This window comes from Neovison vison, chromosome 2 (assembly GCF_020171115.1).
Source record: "Neovison vison isolate M4711 chromosome 2, ASM_NN_V1, whole genome shotgun sequence".
In the NCBI taxonomy this organism is placed as follows: Eukaryota; Metazoa; Chordata; class Mammalia; order Carnivora; family Mustelidae; genus Neogale; species Neogale vison.
The window spans coordinates 29,116,377-29,132,797 of NC_058092.1; the positions used below are offsets into that span (position 1 = coordinate 29,116,377).

The 16,421-nt window shown below is 53.5% G+C and overlaps 3 protein-coding genes across 5 annotated transcripts; 2 read left to right on the forward strand and 1 right to left on the reverse strand.

Moving 5' to 3' along the window:
* Positions 1-714: 714 nt before the first annotated feature.
* MANEAL (mannosidase endo-alpha like) lies at positions 715-7,025 on the forward strand. Of its 2 annotated transcripts, XM_044237838.1 has the most exons (4): positions 715-1,264; positions 2,498-2,607; positions 3,463-3,539; positions 4,615-7,025. In XM_044237838.1, the coding sequence occupies exons 1-4, from the start codon at positions 715-717 to the stop codon at positions 5,249-5,251; spliced, it is 1,374 nt and encodes a 457-aa protein (XP_044093773.1). In that variant the 3' UTR covers positions 5,252-7,025. The 2 variants fall into 2 exon arrangements, with proteins under 2 accessions (XP_044093773.1, XP_044093774.1); XM_044237839.1 differs by lacking the exons at positions 715-1,264; positions 3,463-3,539 and having other exon boundaries at positions 2,537-2,607.
* Positions 6,961-11,328, reverse strand: YRDC (yrdC N6-threonylcarbamoyltransferase domain containing). The gene is made up of 5 exons (XM_044237840.1): positions 10,937-11,328; positions 10,266-10,380; positions 10,022-10,141; positions 8,076-8,218; positions 6,961-7,766 (listed from the first exon to the last, which is right to left on the reverse strand). Exons 1-5 carry the CDS (start codon positions 11,326-11,328, stop codon positions 7,706-7,708), a joined length of 831 nt encoding a protein of 276 aa, XP_044093775.1. The 3' UTR covers positions 6,961-7,705.
* On the forward strand, positions 11,130-12,363 carry C2H1orf122 (chromosome 2 C1orf122 homolog). Of its 2 annotated transcripts, none has more exons than XM_044237842.1 (3): positions 11,130-11,454; positions 11,680-11,881; positions 12,125-12,363. In XM_044237842.1, exons 2-3 carry the CDS (start codon positions 11,834-11,836, stop codon positions 12,218-12,220), a joined length of 144 nt encoding a protein of 47 aa, XP_044093777.1. In that variant the 5' UTR covers positions 11,130-11,454; positions 11,680-11,833; the 3' UTR covers positions 12,221-12,363. The 2 variants fall into 2 exon arrangements, with proteins under 2 accessions (XP_044093777.1, XP_044093776.1); XM_044237841.1 differs by lacking the exon at positions 11,130-11,454 and adding an exon at positions 11,542-11,587.
* Positions 12,364-16,421: the final 4,058 nt, after the last annotated feature.

Consider the following 16,421-nt stretch of genomic DNA (forward strand, 5'->3'; position numbering starts at 1 on the left):
TGACTTTGTGCAAATCACCGTCACCCTCGTCTTTCCACGCACTAGCCCAGTGTCTGAAACGTCTGACCCCCGGGTTTCCCTGGCGCCGCAAGCTTCAGAGGGTGCCTGGGGTGTGAGACAGGGTTCGAGGGATGGGGGATGCCGAACGCAAAGAAGGGAGGTCCCTGAGATCAGTACCAAGGCGGTCAGTGGTCAGTGAAGAGGGATGAGCCGGCAAGGAGATCCCTGGAGAGAGAGACGGACACTGACAGTCGCATTCTTCCCCACCCAGGCCCTGCTCCCACGCCCTCCGGCACCGCCGCCGCGACCTTCTCCTGGGCCCCGGAGGGAGGGCATTCGCCTTCCCCACTGCGTGCCTCTACGCCACTGTCCCGGGCCCAAAGGCGACAAGTGCTCCGCGAGCCGCGCATCTTGACCAGGCCCCTGCTCCTTTGGCTCCGGGAACTCGCGGCTCTACTGCTCTTTGCCTCTCCTCTCGTCCACTCCCCCCTCGGCTCCTGACCACTTGGTCTGCGCCATCTGCATTCGCTGTGTGCCGGGCCCGCCCGCACTGCGGGGGAGAGGCGGGGAGCCGCCCACGCCGCGCTCGGCGCTCGGCGTCGCCGTCTCCCTGGGACGCGCGCGGGCGGCGCGGCGCGCGGGAGCCGGGCGGGCAGCCATGGCGCGGCGGGCGGGGAGGTAGCCCGGCGGGCCGCGGGGAGCGCAGGGGCCGCCATGGCCCGGCGGCGGCGCCGCGCCTGCATCGCGCTGTTCCTGGTGCTGCTCTTCGCCTTCGGCACCCTCATGGGCCTGCGCACGCTCAAGACTCCGGACGGACTGCCGGCGCTGGGCCCCGGCCTGGAGCTGGCGCCCTTTGAGCGACGCCCGGAGGGAGCCCCCGCGCCCGCCGCCCGGGCCCCGGCCGCCCCCGCCGCGCCGCCCCCGCCGCCGCCGCCGCCCCGCACCGCTGGCCCGGGCAGTCCCCCGGGCCCGGCCCCCGCGGGGGCCGGGCCCGCCCCCGGGCAGAGTCTGCCCGTCTACTCGGACCTGCACGCCTTCTACTACTCGTGGTACGGGAGCCCGCGGCGTGAGGGCCACTACATTCACTGGGACCACGTCATGGTGCCGCACTGGGACCCCAAGATCTCGGCCAGCTATCCCCGCGGCCGCCATAGTCCTCCAGACGACTTGGGCTCCAGCTTCTACCCGGAGCTGGGGCCCTACAGCTCCCGGGACCCCGAGGTGCTACGGGAGCACATGACCCAGCTCAAGGAAGCCGCCATCGGTGAGTTCCCCCCACCCCCCGGGAGGCCCTGTTCCCCAGTCTCCCCCTTCCTCAGTTTTCACACCCCAACCCCCGGTGGCCCTGTCACCGGGCCTCTGGTCCCACTCACCCTTCAGCCTGGCTTCTTACTCCCTCCCTTCTATTTTCATTCAGTACTTACCACGCGGCGCCCTCCCCCCTTCTAGTATTAAGACTCCTCCATCTCTGCCGTCTGACCCCTCACAGCAGGGCCCTTTCATAGGGCAGAGCTGCCTGGAGGGCCAGTGGAAGAAGGCATTTGCTCCGAGCTGTCCCAAGTAGGGACAGCAAGGAGAGGGAGAAAGTCTTCATCTCTTGGGCTTCTAGGCTTGGGTAAGTGAGGACTGGGCATCCTGACTCTGTAGGAATGGGGTTCAGAGGAGCCATGCCTAGGATGGCAATGCTTTCACACCAGATACAGGATAGGGCAGCAATCCTTCCAGTTCTTGCTGGCTGCAGAAACAAAGTTTGCCCATATTGCATGATGAACCCGGTTGTTTGCACTGGGGGGTGGGGTGGGGGGCGGCAGAAGCTTTTCTTCAAGTACTGTGGTTGCAAAGAGGTCCCTGGGAGACTCTTGTAGTCAGGCTTGGGTGGGGAAGCTCACTTCTTTCAGACCGTGTCACTGAATTCTCCTGGATTTTAGAACACATTTCAATTTATCTAGAGACGGTTAGTGAATGGGGGGTGGTGTGTTTGAATGACAGAGACAATGGTGGGAGGTATTCACAGAGAAATACCACAGAGGCTATTCCTCAGGATTTTAGTCTGAAGAGGCAGTCGAGACAAATGTTATTTCCCTCGGAAGGCATGAGATGACTTCTGCATGGGGCTCCTCTCTCTGCGGGAACTTAGAGGTGTCCTTCTTCTCCAGAGAGAGTACTGTGGCTTCCAGATGGGTGTGGCATTATCCACTCATTTCCTTTTGTTCTACTGCTTGCCATTGCAAGCGGAAGCCCGCATCCTCCTGACTTTTCTCAGGCTCCTTCCCTGCCTGATGTGCAAAGGTTCCCGTTGGCGCTGTGCTTCAGCACCGTGGGCGTGGACAGCTCCGGGAGGCTAGATTCTGGGATTCGATCTGCAGGAATCTGGCAGGAGCCTTGCTCAAGGTTTCATTCAGAAACCATTTTGCAGTTGGAGACAGTCTGGGAGGAAATGCATCTCTGTTGCGGGGGTACTGTGTGTCTCTGAAGTAGCTTCTGTGTTGTGACTCAGGCGTCCTGGTCTTGTCCTGGTACCCACCTGGTATGGCTGATGATAACGGGGAACCCTCAGACGACCTGGTACCCGCCATTCTCGACACCGCCCATCAGTACAACATCCAGGTGAGTGTCCAAGAATACGTCAGGTGCTCTTTGGCCCATTCTGGAGATTTCCCCTTCTTTGCCCATAGGGTTAGTTTTGGGCTTTAGCCCACATATGGCAGATACACAGCAAGTGTGGTGTTGGGGGTGCGGTTCTAATAAATAGCACCTGTCCCTCTTATTCTCTTGAATTTTGGGGGGAAAAACTGGGAAAACTAAATTTAGGAGAAATGGAAAGACTTAATAAGTATCACTGTGATAGAGGTTAGGGTGGAGACCCTGACTCTGGATAGATGGCAGGCAAGCGCCAAACGTCTCAGATCCCTAGTAGGAGGCAGTGCTGGGCCTCAAGGAGGGGAGTATAGACAGGCAGGTGCACTTTCAAGATGATGGGGTGGAGCTAAACATGTCCAGTTATTTTCCCCAAATGAACCAAATAAGTTATTCCCCTCTCCTGGGGTGAAGGAAGAGAAAGAGCAGAGCAGAGCCCCATCCCTGTTCCTGAGCCCATCACTGACATGTTAACAGATCAGAGCACCTTCGCCGGACAGCTTCAGCACACTTGTTCCTATGGTTTCAGATAGCTAGTGCCAATCATATAGAGCTGGCACGTAAGCTTAAACCAATTAACCATCCAGTGATGGCTAAACCAATTAGCCATCCCATGGGAATGATTCCCAGATGCCCTGCTGTGGGAGGTGGCCAAGCTTCTTGCCCCTCTTTTTCCGACCCTAAGGGCAGTGGCTGCTTTTATCTCTGTTATGCCCACTGTTGCCAAGCCTCCTCCTTTAAGCCCCAGTGGAGCATGAGCCTTATTATGGGTTGTGGCTTGTGGGCAGATACTCACCTGACCAGTACCTCCTCTGTTTGTGCCAGGTGGCCTTCCATATCCAACCCTACAAGGGCCGGGATGACATCACTCTGCATGACAACATCAAGTACATCATTGACACGTAAGGCTGCTATGGAGTCTGGATCTTGATGGGGATCAAAAAGGGGGATGGGGATAGACTTAGAGGGGTAGGTCAAGAGACACCAGGGAAGAATGTCGGTGTCCTCAGCAGCTCCTTCCCAGTAATACAGTACTAGGCTTGGAGTCAGCAACCTGGGTTTGAATTCCAGTTCTGCAGCCTCCAATCTGTGATCTGATGCAAGTCTCTTAACCTTTGAGTCTCATGAGAGTTACAGGAGTTAAAATATGTGAAAGTGCCTTGTACAGTGCTTGCAGTTTCATCCATGCATTCAAAAAATATTTTGAGTGCCTTCCGGTGTCCGGGCTCTGTCCTGAGCCCTGGCTGTACGGTCATGGGTAGGGCTAGCAAAGGTGATATTCTAGCGTGTCGCTGCAGTGAGGCACACAGTAGTTACACATGAAAAATCACATAGTGACCCATGCTATGAGAAAGTGATAGTAAAGAATAGAGCAGGGAACTGTGTTAACAGCATGCCTGAGAATGGGTGCTAGACTTTAGAACAGGTGGGCAAGGGAGCCTGAGGAGAGGAATGTGTGAGCTAACACCTGAAGGGAGTTAGCTCTGCAAAGATCTGCGGCCCATAATGGGACAAGCTTGACAGCAGAATAAGCGGCTGTGTAGCTGATGTGTGGAGATGGGGTAATGCAGGGATGGAGGTGGGGAGGGCCAGATCAAGTAGGACGGGCCTTGCCCGTCTCCTTCAGGAGCGGTCGGTTTTGGTTCATGCCTTAGAAAGAGAGTGGGTTATAGGGAGCCAGAAGTGGAAGCCTGGAGACCCAGTGGCTGGCTGCTCCTGTAGTCCCAGTGGGAGAGGGGATTGGTGTGGTGTGGGACTGGAAGTGAGGCTTTAATGGGAGGAGGTTGAGGCTGGGGAGAGGAAAGTGGGAACTAGGTTCTTGCTATGAGGCATGAAGAGTGCAAGCACGGGAAAGGGCTGGATCCCAAATCACACTTGGGCATCCGGAAGGACCTGATCCGTGGCTTGCCTGACAGCTGAGCTGGCTGCCCCCCTCCTAGGCCACCAGCTCAGGTTGTTCTCCCTCCTGCTCCTCAGGTATGGCTCCCATGATGCGTTTTACCGCTATAAGAACAGCATGGGTAAGAGCCTTCCACTCTTTTATATCTATGACTCCTACCTGACATCCCCTGAAGCCTGGGCCCACCTCCTGACTCCCAACGGGCCCCACTCCGTCCGCAACACCCCCTACGATGGGGTCTTCATTGCGCTGCTGGTGGAAGAGGGCCACACCCACGACATCCTGGCGGCCGGGTTTGACGGCATGTACACCTACTTCGCCTCCAACGGTTTCTCCTTCGGCTCCTCCCATCAGAACTGGAAGGCTGTGAAGAGCTTTTGTGATGCCAACAACCTCATGTTCATCCCCAGCGTGGGGCCTGGCTACATTGACACCAGCATCCGGCCCTGGAACAACCACAATACTCGGAACAGGGTCAATGGCAAGTACTACGAGACAGCCCTGCAGGCAGCCCTGACCGTGAGGCCCGAGATTGTCTCCATCACGTCTTTCAATGAGTGGCACGAGGGCACCCAGATCGAGAAGGCCATCCCGAAGAAGACGCCAACACGTCTGTACCTGGACTACCTGCCTCACCAGCCCAGCCTGTACCTGGAGCTGACTCGCCGCTGGGCAGAGCACTTCATCAAAGAGAAGGAGCAGTGGCTGATGTGAGGAGCCTGGCCACGAGGTGCCAATGTCCTGGCCTCCCCGGAAGGTGTCACCGTGTGGGGCTCAGCTGTGCTTGGAGACACTCGCTGGCCTCCCAACTTAGCAGCAGAGCTCCTCTGGGTGGCCCATGGAGCCTGGGCCAGTGGGGACCGGAGCTTCCTCCTCAGGCCTGTGGCACTGGGGTGCTTTGTAGGGATGGGAAGTAAGGCGGGCCTCCCAAGAGGGACCCAGAGAGGCTGGCAGGTGACTGGACTCAGCCCAGGGCCATTCCACAACCTGGAGAAACTTTAGAATTATCCCTTTGAGCCTGGAACTCAGCAGGTTGGTGTCGCATAGCAGTCCCCAGGTCACTGCTGTCAGGAGGGTTCAGGGCTCTGGGGAAGCAGGTGCCCTGCTTCCTCTCTGGCCTTCTTCCCATAGCATCTGTCTTCTCCAAGTGAGGGAACCATATCTGAGACTTCCCAAAATGGGAATTTTAGGTTGAAGCCCTACAGTAGACCCCTGAACACAACAATCAGGAAATAACCCTGAGCATTTGTACACTCATTCAACACATACTAATGGAGCACCTACTATGTGCTAGGCGCTGGGGAGAGACTTCATACGGGAAGGTTCTTTTCTTCCAGAAGCTTACAGGATCCAGCTTTCCTTATTTGGCGTGGCCTTGTAGCTAGTACCTGAGCAGTTTTTCTTTTTTTGCCATTTTCTCCAGTGCTGGGAGTTCAGTTTTTTCCTCCTCTAAGAAGATACCTCTGTGCCCCAGAGCCCACATTTCCCCAGATGACCATCTAGCTCCAGGGAGAGGACCAGGGCATCCTTCCTCCCTCCAGCTGCCTAAACCGAATGAGGCCCACTCGGTGGGGCCATTTTCAGTGCTACTGTGATTTGTAGTAATTAAATACAACATGATCTTCTCAAGTAAGCATTCCTTCACTCTCTTCAGGCCTTCCTGAACTCTGAGCCCTCCCTCAAATGCTGTGACAGACACATGAGATGGGCTGGCCAGTGTCAGCACAATGAAGAGTGAGTTTGCTTAAGAAACCAGGAGTATAAAGATGTTTAGAGGGAACATTTAACAGTGCTTATTTACAAATAAATGAATCTACTCATTGTAGGGGCCCTCAGGGCAGGTCCTGGAACACCTTCTTGGCAAGGTTTAGGAGCTACTTGGAAATATGTGCATTACTTTATAGGCTCAAGCTTGAATCCCACTTCTTGTGGGACCAGGGTGCAAGGCAGGAGGGGAGGAAGTGGGGCCTACGGATTACCATGGGACCCCCAGCTCCTGTGAGGTAATGGGCACTGGATGCCATGGTGGACAGGGCAGATCAGGACAGGAGCACAGGGCTGCACGGTGCCCTGCAGTACTTCACAGAAACAAGACACACTGAGGATTCATTTCACATACCACACGGTTTGAAAAATACTAAAAATGTGGCCAGCTCAGGGTCAGGAGCAGTAATTCTCATTCATGACAGCCTGGTCAGTTCTTTCAAAGGCTAATCTGTAGTGAGAGCCATAAAGATGTACATACACTTTAACCCTATAATCCTAATCCCTGAGGAAGTAATTCAAAAGAAGAAAAATAAACTATTTACAAAACATTTTCTATTAAAGAAAAACAAGGTTCAAATAACCAAGAGTAATTCTGTTTAACACTTGGCATACATGTGAATAAAGGCTCTGAGTACATACCGGATTCAATAAAGGTATTGTAGGCATAACTCATTATAATTTATTTTATGAATAAATAAGGAAAAAAGCCACTGGCTGAAAAGAGTAGTGAAGATTTGTTTTCTGATATTCTTTTGATTTGGCCTTCCTCAGTCCTGCCCCCTGCCAGCTGAGCTCACTTCCCACCATTAGTCCAGAATGCTGACTCTCTCCACCAGGCCTTAAGGCACACCACACCACCGGCCTCTCCGGTTTGGAGAAACAGTGTTGGGCCTGTGGCTTAACAGTCTTTATCCTACTCTAGGTCCAGCTTCAGGTGCCTAAGTACATGTCTTTGGTCACTGGAGACTTAACAGCACCAGCTGGTGCTCTGGCTGATTTGGACCTTAAATGCCACTACCTGCCAGAGAGGGGGCTCTGACTGGATTCCGTATCTGTTCCTCAAATTACTTCTCAAAAAAAATTTTTTTAAAAAGAAACTTATCAGAACAAGGCCATCCAAGGAATGTTCTCAAACAAAATCTCTAAGTCAGCTTTTGGCTGATACATGAAATCACAGATAATAAATAGGACCTCCCCCACCAGGTGTCAGACGAAACCAGCAGCTTCTGGGACTTGGTGTGCAGTATTCAGGAAGACACAGTGCCTTCAAGAGTCAGGACTAGTGACGCTGCAGCCCCAGTGGCCTCTCTCAATGAGGCCGTGCCAGTCCCCAGTGGACAGACACATAGTGTCCAGCACCAGTGCTTGGGCCTTCCCCCTACCCAAGACGCAAAAGCAGGATCAGTGTGAGGGGAGGAGCCCATACTTCTGTTGGAGGATGGCTGTAGTACTCTCCAGGGCACTGAGAAAAAAAAATGGAGGCAGTTAAAGTCTGACTTCTCAAAGCTCCGAGCCCACCAGAATCTGCTGATCAGTGACCTCTAAACCCTCAGGTCTTAAATATGCTCTCGTCACCAAACCCGTGATGAATCCTTTGAATCCCCAAAAAGCCAGCAAATGCCAGCAAACCCAGTCCATCCACCACTTCTCCAAACCTGCCCAGCCCACCCAGGATAAGGTAGGAGTGCCAATCCTTATTTTATTAAGGCCTTTTTTTTCCCCCACCTTCCCACCTTCCTCAAATTCTTTCCCCGTGCCATAGGAGACTCACCAGCCTGGACGAATGATGCCAAACTTTCCAGGTACAGACAAATCAACCACAGTTGAGCCCAGGCGATACTCAGGGCTCTGGCCGTTCCCAATTGGTCCCCCATCAATGACCAGGGACAACTGAGGCCAGAGGTCCTGGAACTCCTGAGAAGAGGGAGAGGAAGATCATGGACACCAACTCTGGCATCCACAGTGATGTCACTGTGCATGCAACGTGCACAAGGAGACAAAGCCCACACACGTCTAAAACAAGAGGCATCTTCCCCTAAGCAGGGAAGGAACCTCCTTCAGTTAAGGTTTGTCAGCATCTAGGACATGGCATCCTATGGGGTTCGGAGCTGCCCCAGGTTAGCACTTTAAGGAACATCTATCTAGAGCCTTAAAAAAAAAAAAACCTCACTGTGCCAAGAGGAGCTTGCACACAGGGCTTCTGTTAGGGACATACAGGTCCGATGACTGGAGGTCTAGGTGGATGTCCAAACATGTAGGCTTTTACCCTGAACTTTCGCCCAAACTTCTGAGTCAGTGCATGCAAGTTACGTCATCCAGTGCATCTCCTGGCTCTTAGGAGAACTCTGGGTAAGGTCAGGGAGAGGAAGGCAGGGTGCATTCTGCACATGCGTGACACCAGCTCTCAGTCCTTGGGTTGTGGGAAGGATAGCCCCTCCGAAATCCGTGGTCTGAACTGTTAACTGGCTTAGAGCATCATCCACTCTCCCCGCCACCACCACTCACAAAAACCCTGCAGCGGTGGCTAAGCCTGGGCATTTGGGATGGAGAAGCATAACCACCAGTTTCTGCAGTTTCTGTACTGGACAGGTCAACTGTTTGCTGACAAGAATACCCCCACTCCCATCCCCATTGCCTCAGGCATAGCCACCAGGTAAAGCCTGCAGTCCCAGAATAAGACAGGATGCTGGACTCTCAGTTTCTAAAGCCCCTGAAGCCACTCTCTAGGTCTGGACATGGAAAACCCCATCACTGTGCTGTGTTTTACATTTTAGTTCAGGAAGAAGAAAAGTGGTAAGTGACATCTTTTTTTTTTTAAAGATTTTATTTATTTATTTGAGAGAGAGAGAGAGCTCACGTGCACACAGCAGGGATACTGGCAAGCAGAGGGAGAGGGAGAAGGAGGCTCCCCAACGGGGAGTCTGATGTGGCACTAGATCCCAGGACCCTGGGATCAGAACCTGAGCCAAAGGCAGACTTAACCAGTTGAGCCACCCAGACACCCCTGTAACTGTCATTTCTTTGTGCTGTCATTCGTTCCAAGCTATGCAGTCAAGACAGAATCAGGATGGATTCTTTGACCTGGCTAGTGGCCAGGGAAGAGAACAGGGTCAGGAGTCCCTGGGCCAAGTGATTTAACTTTCTGGAGCCTTAACTGTCTTTACAGCACTGTTGTAAAGACTTAGTACCTGACTATACTTTCCAACAGCTACCACCACAAAAAGAAAGAAAGAATTAGATTCACCATGACGTTCCTCATTATTAAAAAGACAACAAGAAAAAAACACCCGGGCGCCTGGGTGGCTCAGTGGGTTAAGCCGCTGCCTTCGGCTCAGGTCATGATCTCAGGGTTCTGGGATCGAGTCTCGCATCAAGCTCTCTGCTCAGCAGGGAGCCTGCTTCTCTCTCTCTCTCTGCCTGCCTCTCTGTCTACTTGTGATCTCTGTCTGTCAAATAAACAAATAAAGTCTTTAAAAAAAAAGAAAACACCAATTCTTCCCCTCACCTCTCAAGCTTTTCAATTAAACCTTTCCAAGATTCTTTAATTTGGATCCCTCCACCATGCTACCCCACCCCTGCCAACCGGACAGACCTCCCACCATCAGACTAAATGGATGAACTCCTGCAAGGGGTTCCGGTGAACCATCAACCCTACTGACTCAGAGGAAACTGTGTCTGGCCTGGTTGTGTTTCTGCGGGGAGGGCTGGGTAACTTACCTCGACATTCAGAGAACTGGCCTGGGAGCTCAGGTTGGCACTGGTGAGAGCAAGTGGTCCCCCAAACACCTGGACCAAATCCTGTATGAAGGCATGATCAGGAATCCGGATGCCTACAAGCTATGAAGCAAGGAAAAAAGAGGATAGTCAGAAAGGCTGGAAGGGGTAGGGAATGGCTCTCTCCTGGATCCTAGTGAAAGCCAGATGGCAGAAGTCTGGGGACACAGGAGAAACTCTGACTCACAGGAGTAAAGGGATTCAGGTCCTTATTGAGCTCCTCCGAGCGTTCCAACACCAGAGTCACTGGTCCTGGCAGTAAGTCCTTCAGGAGTCCCTCAGGTACTCTCACATGGCAGTACCTGAAAAACAGAGATGGCACGAATCTACCCAAGAATGAAGGGTCTCTGCTGGTCCTATTCCAGACGGTAGACAGATCTAGAAAAGGGGAACCTGGGACTACAATGGGATCTGTCTTCCCTCTTCACCTCCGTCAGAGTTTGAGAAGGCGGTGCTCCAGAGGAACACCCACGGCTTGGAGCCCACATGCCTCTGGTCTCCGGGACTACAACAGCTACACCGTTATCACGCTCCGTGTTTCATTTTCTTCCAGGCATCCCCAGAGCGTCTGTTTCCTTTGTTGCCGTTTTTAAACCGTGGGAGTCCCGACCCCCTCCCCTCATCATCACAAAATCGCCGGGAGGATAGGGACCCTGCCTGCCTCGTTCATCGCTGCGCCCCAGCACCCCTCTCAGGGACTGGAAGACATTAAGTGCTCGATACACACTTCCAGTTCCGGATTCCTGGGTGAGCCTGGACAAGCCCCTCCCGCTCTCTGCGCCTCAGTCTCCCAAGCCTGTCACCGGAAGCCCCTCCCGCGGTGCCGCCCCCAGCGGGGCCGGGTCGGGGCGGCCTCACCTGTAGACGTCGGCCACGCGGCCCAGGCAGACGGCCAGCGGTTTGGCCTCGCTGCGGCCCTTGAGGCGGTACACAGCGCCCAGTGCCGCAGAGCAGCTCGCCGAGCAGGCCAGGCCGTACAGCGTATCGGTGGGGACGGCCACCACGGCGCCGGCGCGCAGCTCGGCCACGGCGGCCCGCAGCGCCTCCGTCCAGCCGGCGCGCTCCGGGCTTGCGGCCCGCACGGCCCCGCTCCCTGGGAGCCGGAACAGCCGGGCCCCCGGCGCCGCCGGAGCGGGGCTCGGCGGGCGGAGGAGGCGGCCCCTCCGGGCGGAGCCGGCCGGCCCCTCGCTCAACCCCACGCTGGCAGCCACCGCGGCCCTCAGCCCCCTGCACGGACGCGCCGGAGACATCCGCCAGGGCCCGCTTCCGGGAGGAAGTGACGCGCCCAGTCAGCTTCCGGCCGGGGAGGCTCGGCCCCACCTCCGCGCCGGGCAACTTAAAGGGACCGCGACCCCCAGGAGGATTGAAGGAGACCGGTGGGGACGGGGCGGGGCGCAGCTTTGCGGAGCCCTAGCGCAGCGCTGGGGAGGGGGGCGGCCGAAAGGGGGGCGGTGGTCGGGCCGCGCAGGCGGAGATGGAATGGGGCCCGGGCTCAGACTGGTCACGGGGGTGAGAGGGGGCCCGTCGGGGCGGGGGGAAGGGGCTCGGACCCCGCGCGAGCGCCGGCCCTGACCGTGTGTCTCTCGCTCTCTCCCGGGCAGGGAGGCTGCCGGCGTGGACCGTGGGAAGGCGGGGCTGGGGCTCGGCGGGAGGCCACCCCCGCAGCCGCCCCGGGATGAGCGCGCCCAGCAGCTGCTGGACGCGGTGGAGCAGCGGCAGCGGCAGCTCCTGGACACCATCGCCGCCTGCGAGGAGATGCTGCGGCAGCTGGGCCGCCGGCGCCCGGAGCCGGCTGGTGGCGGGGTCAGTGCCCACCCCGGGCTGGGCCTGGGAGGTGGGAACTGACCCGTGGCTGGACTTGCTAAGCCCTAGCTTCCCCTGGAGGGTGGAAGAGTGTCCCCACCGCCTTACCCCCGAATCTCCTTTCATCTGGGCAAGAGGCTTTGAGAAAGTTGTGCTATCCAAATGCCAAGTGGCCATGTCCTTGCGGGGCCTAATCCCAAGGCCTTTCCTCCCAGCCTCACTTTTCCTTTCTGTTCCAACCAGAACGTCTCGGCCAAACCCGGAGCACCTCCCCAGCCAGCTGTCTCCGCCAGAGGTGGCTTTCCAAAGGATGCTGGCGATGGAGCTGCGGAGCCCTGAGCATCCCTGATGGGCGCCCTGACTTCTCTCCGTCCCGGGGCTGGTGGCTGAACTCTGAACAACTCCCTTCAATAAAGGGGCCAGTCTTCACTGGCAGTGGCTGGTACTTGGCTCTCAGCCTGGGGTGGCAGCTCTGCTAGCAGCTGGGTTCACTCCCACTTCATCCTGGCTGAAGGCAGTGCTGAGCTTTGAAATGTAGCCAACGAATACCTTGTCTGATTACCCGGATTTGGACAGACCAGCAGTGCTCTCCAGAGTGGTCTGGCCTGCTTTGGGGGATCCAGGTGGTGTTACATGTCCATTTCATGCTTTGGGGGCTCCTAGCCCACAAAACACTTTTAGCAGAGCCTTGATTAAAAGGAAACCTGCAGACTTTCCTGGTGACCGACCTTTCCTTTCTGTCCCCCAAGACTCAGCTGGGGAGGGGAGAGGGTGGTAAGTAGAGGAAAATCATCAACCATGGGTAGGTTTGGGAAGAAATGCCACAGATACTACCAGATTTAAATAAGCATTTAATTAGGATTTCATTAGTATTTAATATTGCTTTTTCAATTCCAAAAAGTTAAATTTTCACTTCTTAGCAGATATTTTAAAGTACAATATTAAGTTTATACAAAATGAGCAATTAAGCAAACACCATTATTTCACATTCTTCAAAAATACAAATTCATATTTACTCTTTTTTGGGTTTGGAGGTTTCTTCCTTTGGAAGTACTGAACCTGTAACGTTTTCATATCGCTCGGTGGAAGTCCGTTGTTCCCATGTTTTACACTTCAGTAACTTTGATAGGCTTTCACATAATCCAAATAAAACCATTTGAGATTTAAAAAACTGTCACCAAGACCTCCGGCCAATGACTACTAGTGTGTGTCAAAAAAAGAAGGCTCTCTGTGGGTCTTGCCTTTTCTGGCCAGATGCAAGCCAGGGATTCAGCAAAATCCTGTTTCCAGCCACCTTCCCCAAAAAGGGACTTGGAAGAGTTGACAGGGAAAGGTAACAGCCACCTTGAGCTCTGACCCTCCACCCCCACATTCTCCAAAACACAACAAAGGATGTAGACTGTTGAACCACAGGCGGCTCAGGGAGGCCTAAGGACATGGGAGAAGGGCAAGAGAGGCCTCTGACTTGGCACCACTATGAGGATAACAAGGATATTGCAAAAAACACCCCTGGGTTTTGGTGAAAAAATTTTATGAAAAATTTTCCCATAAGAAAAAGAGTAGAAACTGCATTGCGCTGAGAAAGTGACACTACATTATCACCCAATTTTTGGCCAGCAGACACACCACCAAAAGGGCAGTGTGTGGTTTTAAACTTTGCTTCCAGTAAAAAAAGCTTGTACTATGTACACATTGACATAAGATCCAGTTTAATTTGCATTTTTCAGTGCAGACTGAGAAGCCCTCTGGAACAGGAATAACAGTGAGAAATGTCCCAACAGTGATCGTCAGCTTCCCCCAAGGGGCATGAGAGGAAATACGGGACTCTCCCTGTCCCCCAAAACTCTGCAAGAGGAAACAGGCTAAACTGACTACCAGCCAGAAATATGCAAAATTCCATTTTGTTGCCTCACCCCCACCCCCACCCCAATATTAGGGAATGGACAACTTCCCATCTATGTTACAGCAGGCCCATTTGCATATTGATCTGTGGAAATCCTTCTGCTTTGGCTGAAGTGTTATGTCAAAACTTCTCTATTCTACTGTAGCCTGAGAATTGAAGATAAAATGGGGGGGTACTCCCCGCCCAGACAAAAGGGAAATGTGGGGGAAGGAAGAAAGTAAAAAAAGATTAACAGCTTTGTTTATTGGATTTAAGGAAGGCTGGAGACCTTTTTTCTTAAAGAATCAACACGGGTGGTGAGGGGAACAGTAGGAAAATGGCTCATGTTGCCCACTCCCCCACTACCACCACAACCTCCCAGACACGTTTCTGATTGGTGGTGGAGGAAAATGTAACTCTAGCAATACTATTGCAGTTCCACAAATCAATGGTTTCAGTGACTCTGGAGAAGTCTTTAAGATTAAGGACAATGAACGTGATTACAAATAGAAAAGTCTAGAAGGTGCCAGGTTTCTACTAGGAACAACCTGTTCCTTCCTTTCAGGCATCACTTTGTAATGGTGAAGGTGGGGCAAGATGGCAAGGGACCAAGAAGTGATGAGAAAGGGCCTCAACAGTCAGCAGAAGAAAACAGGACCCGCAGCAGTTCTTCAGAGAGCCTGAGGGGGCGCCCTCGGGCACACAGGGAAGGCTTGCATAGATTGAAGCAGTTGCTGAGAATGCATAATAGTGTTTCCCTATGGACAGCCTCCCAGCACAGGGCTGATCAGAGTGGAAAAACGCGGCCAGGCCAGGGCCACATGGGACAACGACCGTCAAGCTACACATATTGCACCAAGGTAAGTGCTTTTCTTTTCACACCTCAATTTAAATTTTTATTCTGAGCAAAAAATAAAACTTTGTGGAAAGTATATATATGTATATATATACACAAAAGAAATTGCAGCAATTGGGTTAAAGATAAAATAACCTAAAGTGCTTTTTTATTTTATTATTTCTTTAATATACCAATATGAGGTTCTGCAAACTCATCCCTCTGGACACATTCAGCATTATACTATACAAAGTCTCTCAGGAAAACCCACCCACACCCTCCACGATCCCCATCAGCCCACTGCCTTGACCCTGAAGGTGAAACTCCAATCTACTGACTTTCCCAGAGCTGGTGGAGAGAAGTCCCTGGCTTCTACACAGAGAGGTCATCACGCCTTAAGGCCCCTCCTTGACTTTGTACCATGATCTCCTTCTAAGGGGAAAGGAGCGGAATTTAATAAATGACACCAACTCTTGTCACCAAACAAGCGATGCCCCCTTGAGGCTGACCAGATTCCTCTCCCCACCACTGCCCACCCCCCAAGGATAGGCAGGGCCATTCTCCCTCGATGTCCCAGCCACCTCCTGGGGAAGGGCCCACATCACTAAGGCAGCTTGAGGGTGCCAGCCGGTCTCCTACCCCTTCCTAAGTCCATGAACTCCAGTCCCTGGTGCTGACGACACCCTGTAAAGGGGTGGTGGAGCTGGAGATGCCAGCGGGGGCTGGAAGCATACACCTACCAGGTGAAAATGGCTAAGGTTACCATGGTTAGAAAAAAGGCTTGATTTTTTCCTGCCCGAAGTCTGCAGCTCTTCCCTAACTTCACCACAGGGTCATTCCTGGGTTTGGGGACAGCACATTCTCCATGAAGGCTCGCTCTAGCTCCACTGTAGCCAGTAGCCTGCTCCCCCCGGAAGGTTCCTGGCGCCAGAGGCCAGGCTTTGCAGGAGGCGATGGGAGGGAGAAAGCTCTGGAAGAGGAAGGAAAGACTGCCCTGTGGAAAAAACCTGCTCTTCACAATCGCTCACTAGCTTTTTAAGCACATTCCTGATTTTTCAAAAGCTAATTGGCTCTGATAGTCCCCCTGTAATTTTGAGTCACCCTCAAAAGGCAGATACTTCAACTAGATAAATCTGTCAGCCTAAATACTGTTTAAAGATGCTTCTTCATCACCCCCAATCTTTGGAGAGCAGAAAAGCCAATGACCTCGCTAGGCCCAGAGGAGCACAGCTCTGGCTAGCTAGAAAGAAGCAATCATGAAACCACGGATACTTCCAATGACCTTCCCTGGGCTCCCAGGGAGGTTTCCCACCTCAGCTCTCAGGGAACCGACTCCCAGGTGCCCCCAGACTGGGTATGTGGGGAGGTCATTTGTAACCTCAGATATGAGCTATCTTTGGGACCCTGTCGCTTTGCTCTGTCTGAAGTTGTAGCAAAAACAGCCTCAAAGCTTCCTATGGGTACAAGACCCAGAGACAGCCATGGATAACCCACACTCAGCAACTAATTTTCCAGGAAGACTAAGCCACTGTGGTAATAGAAGATTCCTTCCCCCTTATCAACTTCTGCTGAAGTCAGTGGTCACCAGAACCCACCAGCCTTTGGGGGGAAGGGAGTGCAGAAAGTCAAGAAGAAATGGATTCTCTGGACTAGACTCCTGGAATGAGAAACCATCAGCTGCCTGAGGGAAAGTCCTTTTCTCATGGCAGTAACAACATTTACTACCTCTGCCTTCCCGTCCAACTCCGTCCCTGAAATTCTGTCAAAGGCAGGGCCTCTGGGCCCCCAGGTATATGATCAGCTCTGGATACTGTCTTGGCTGG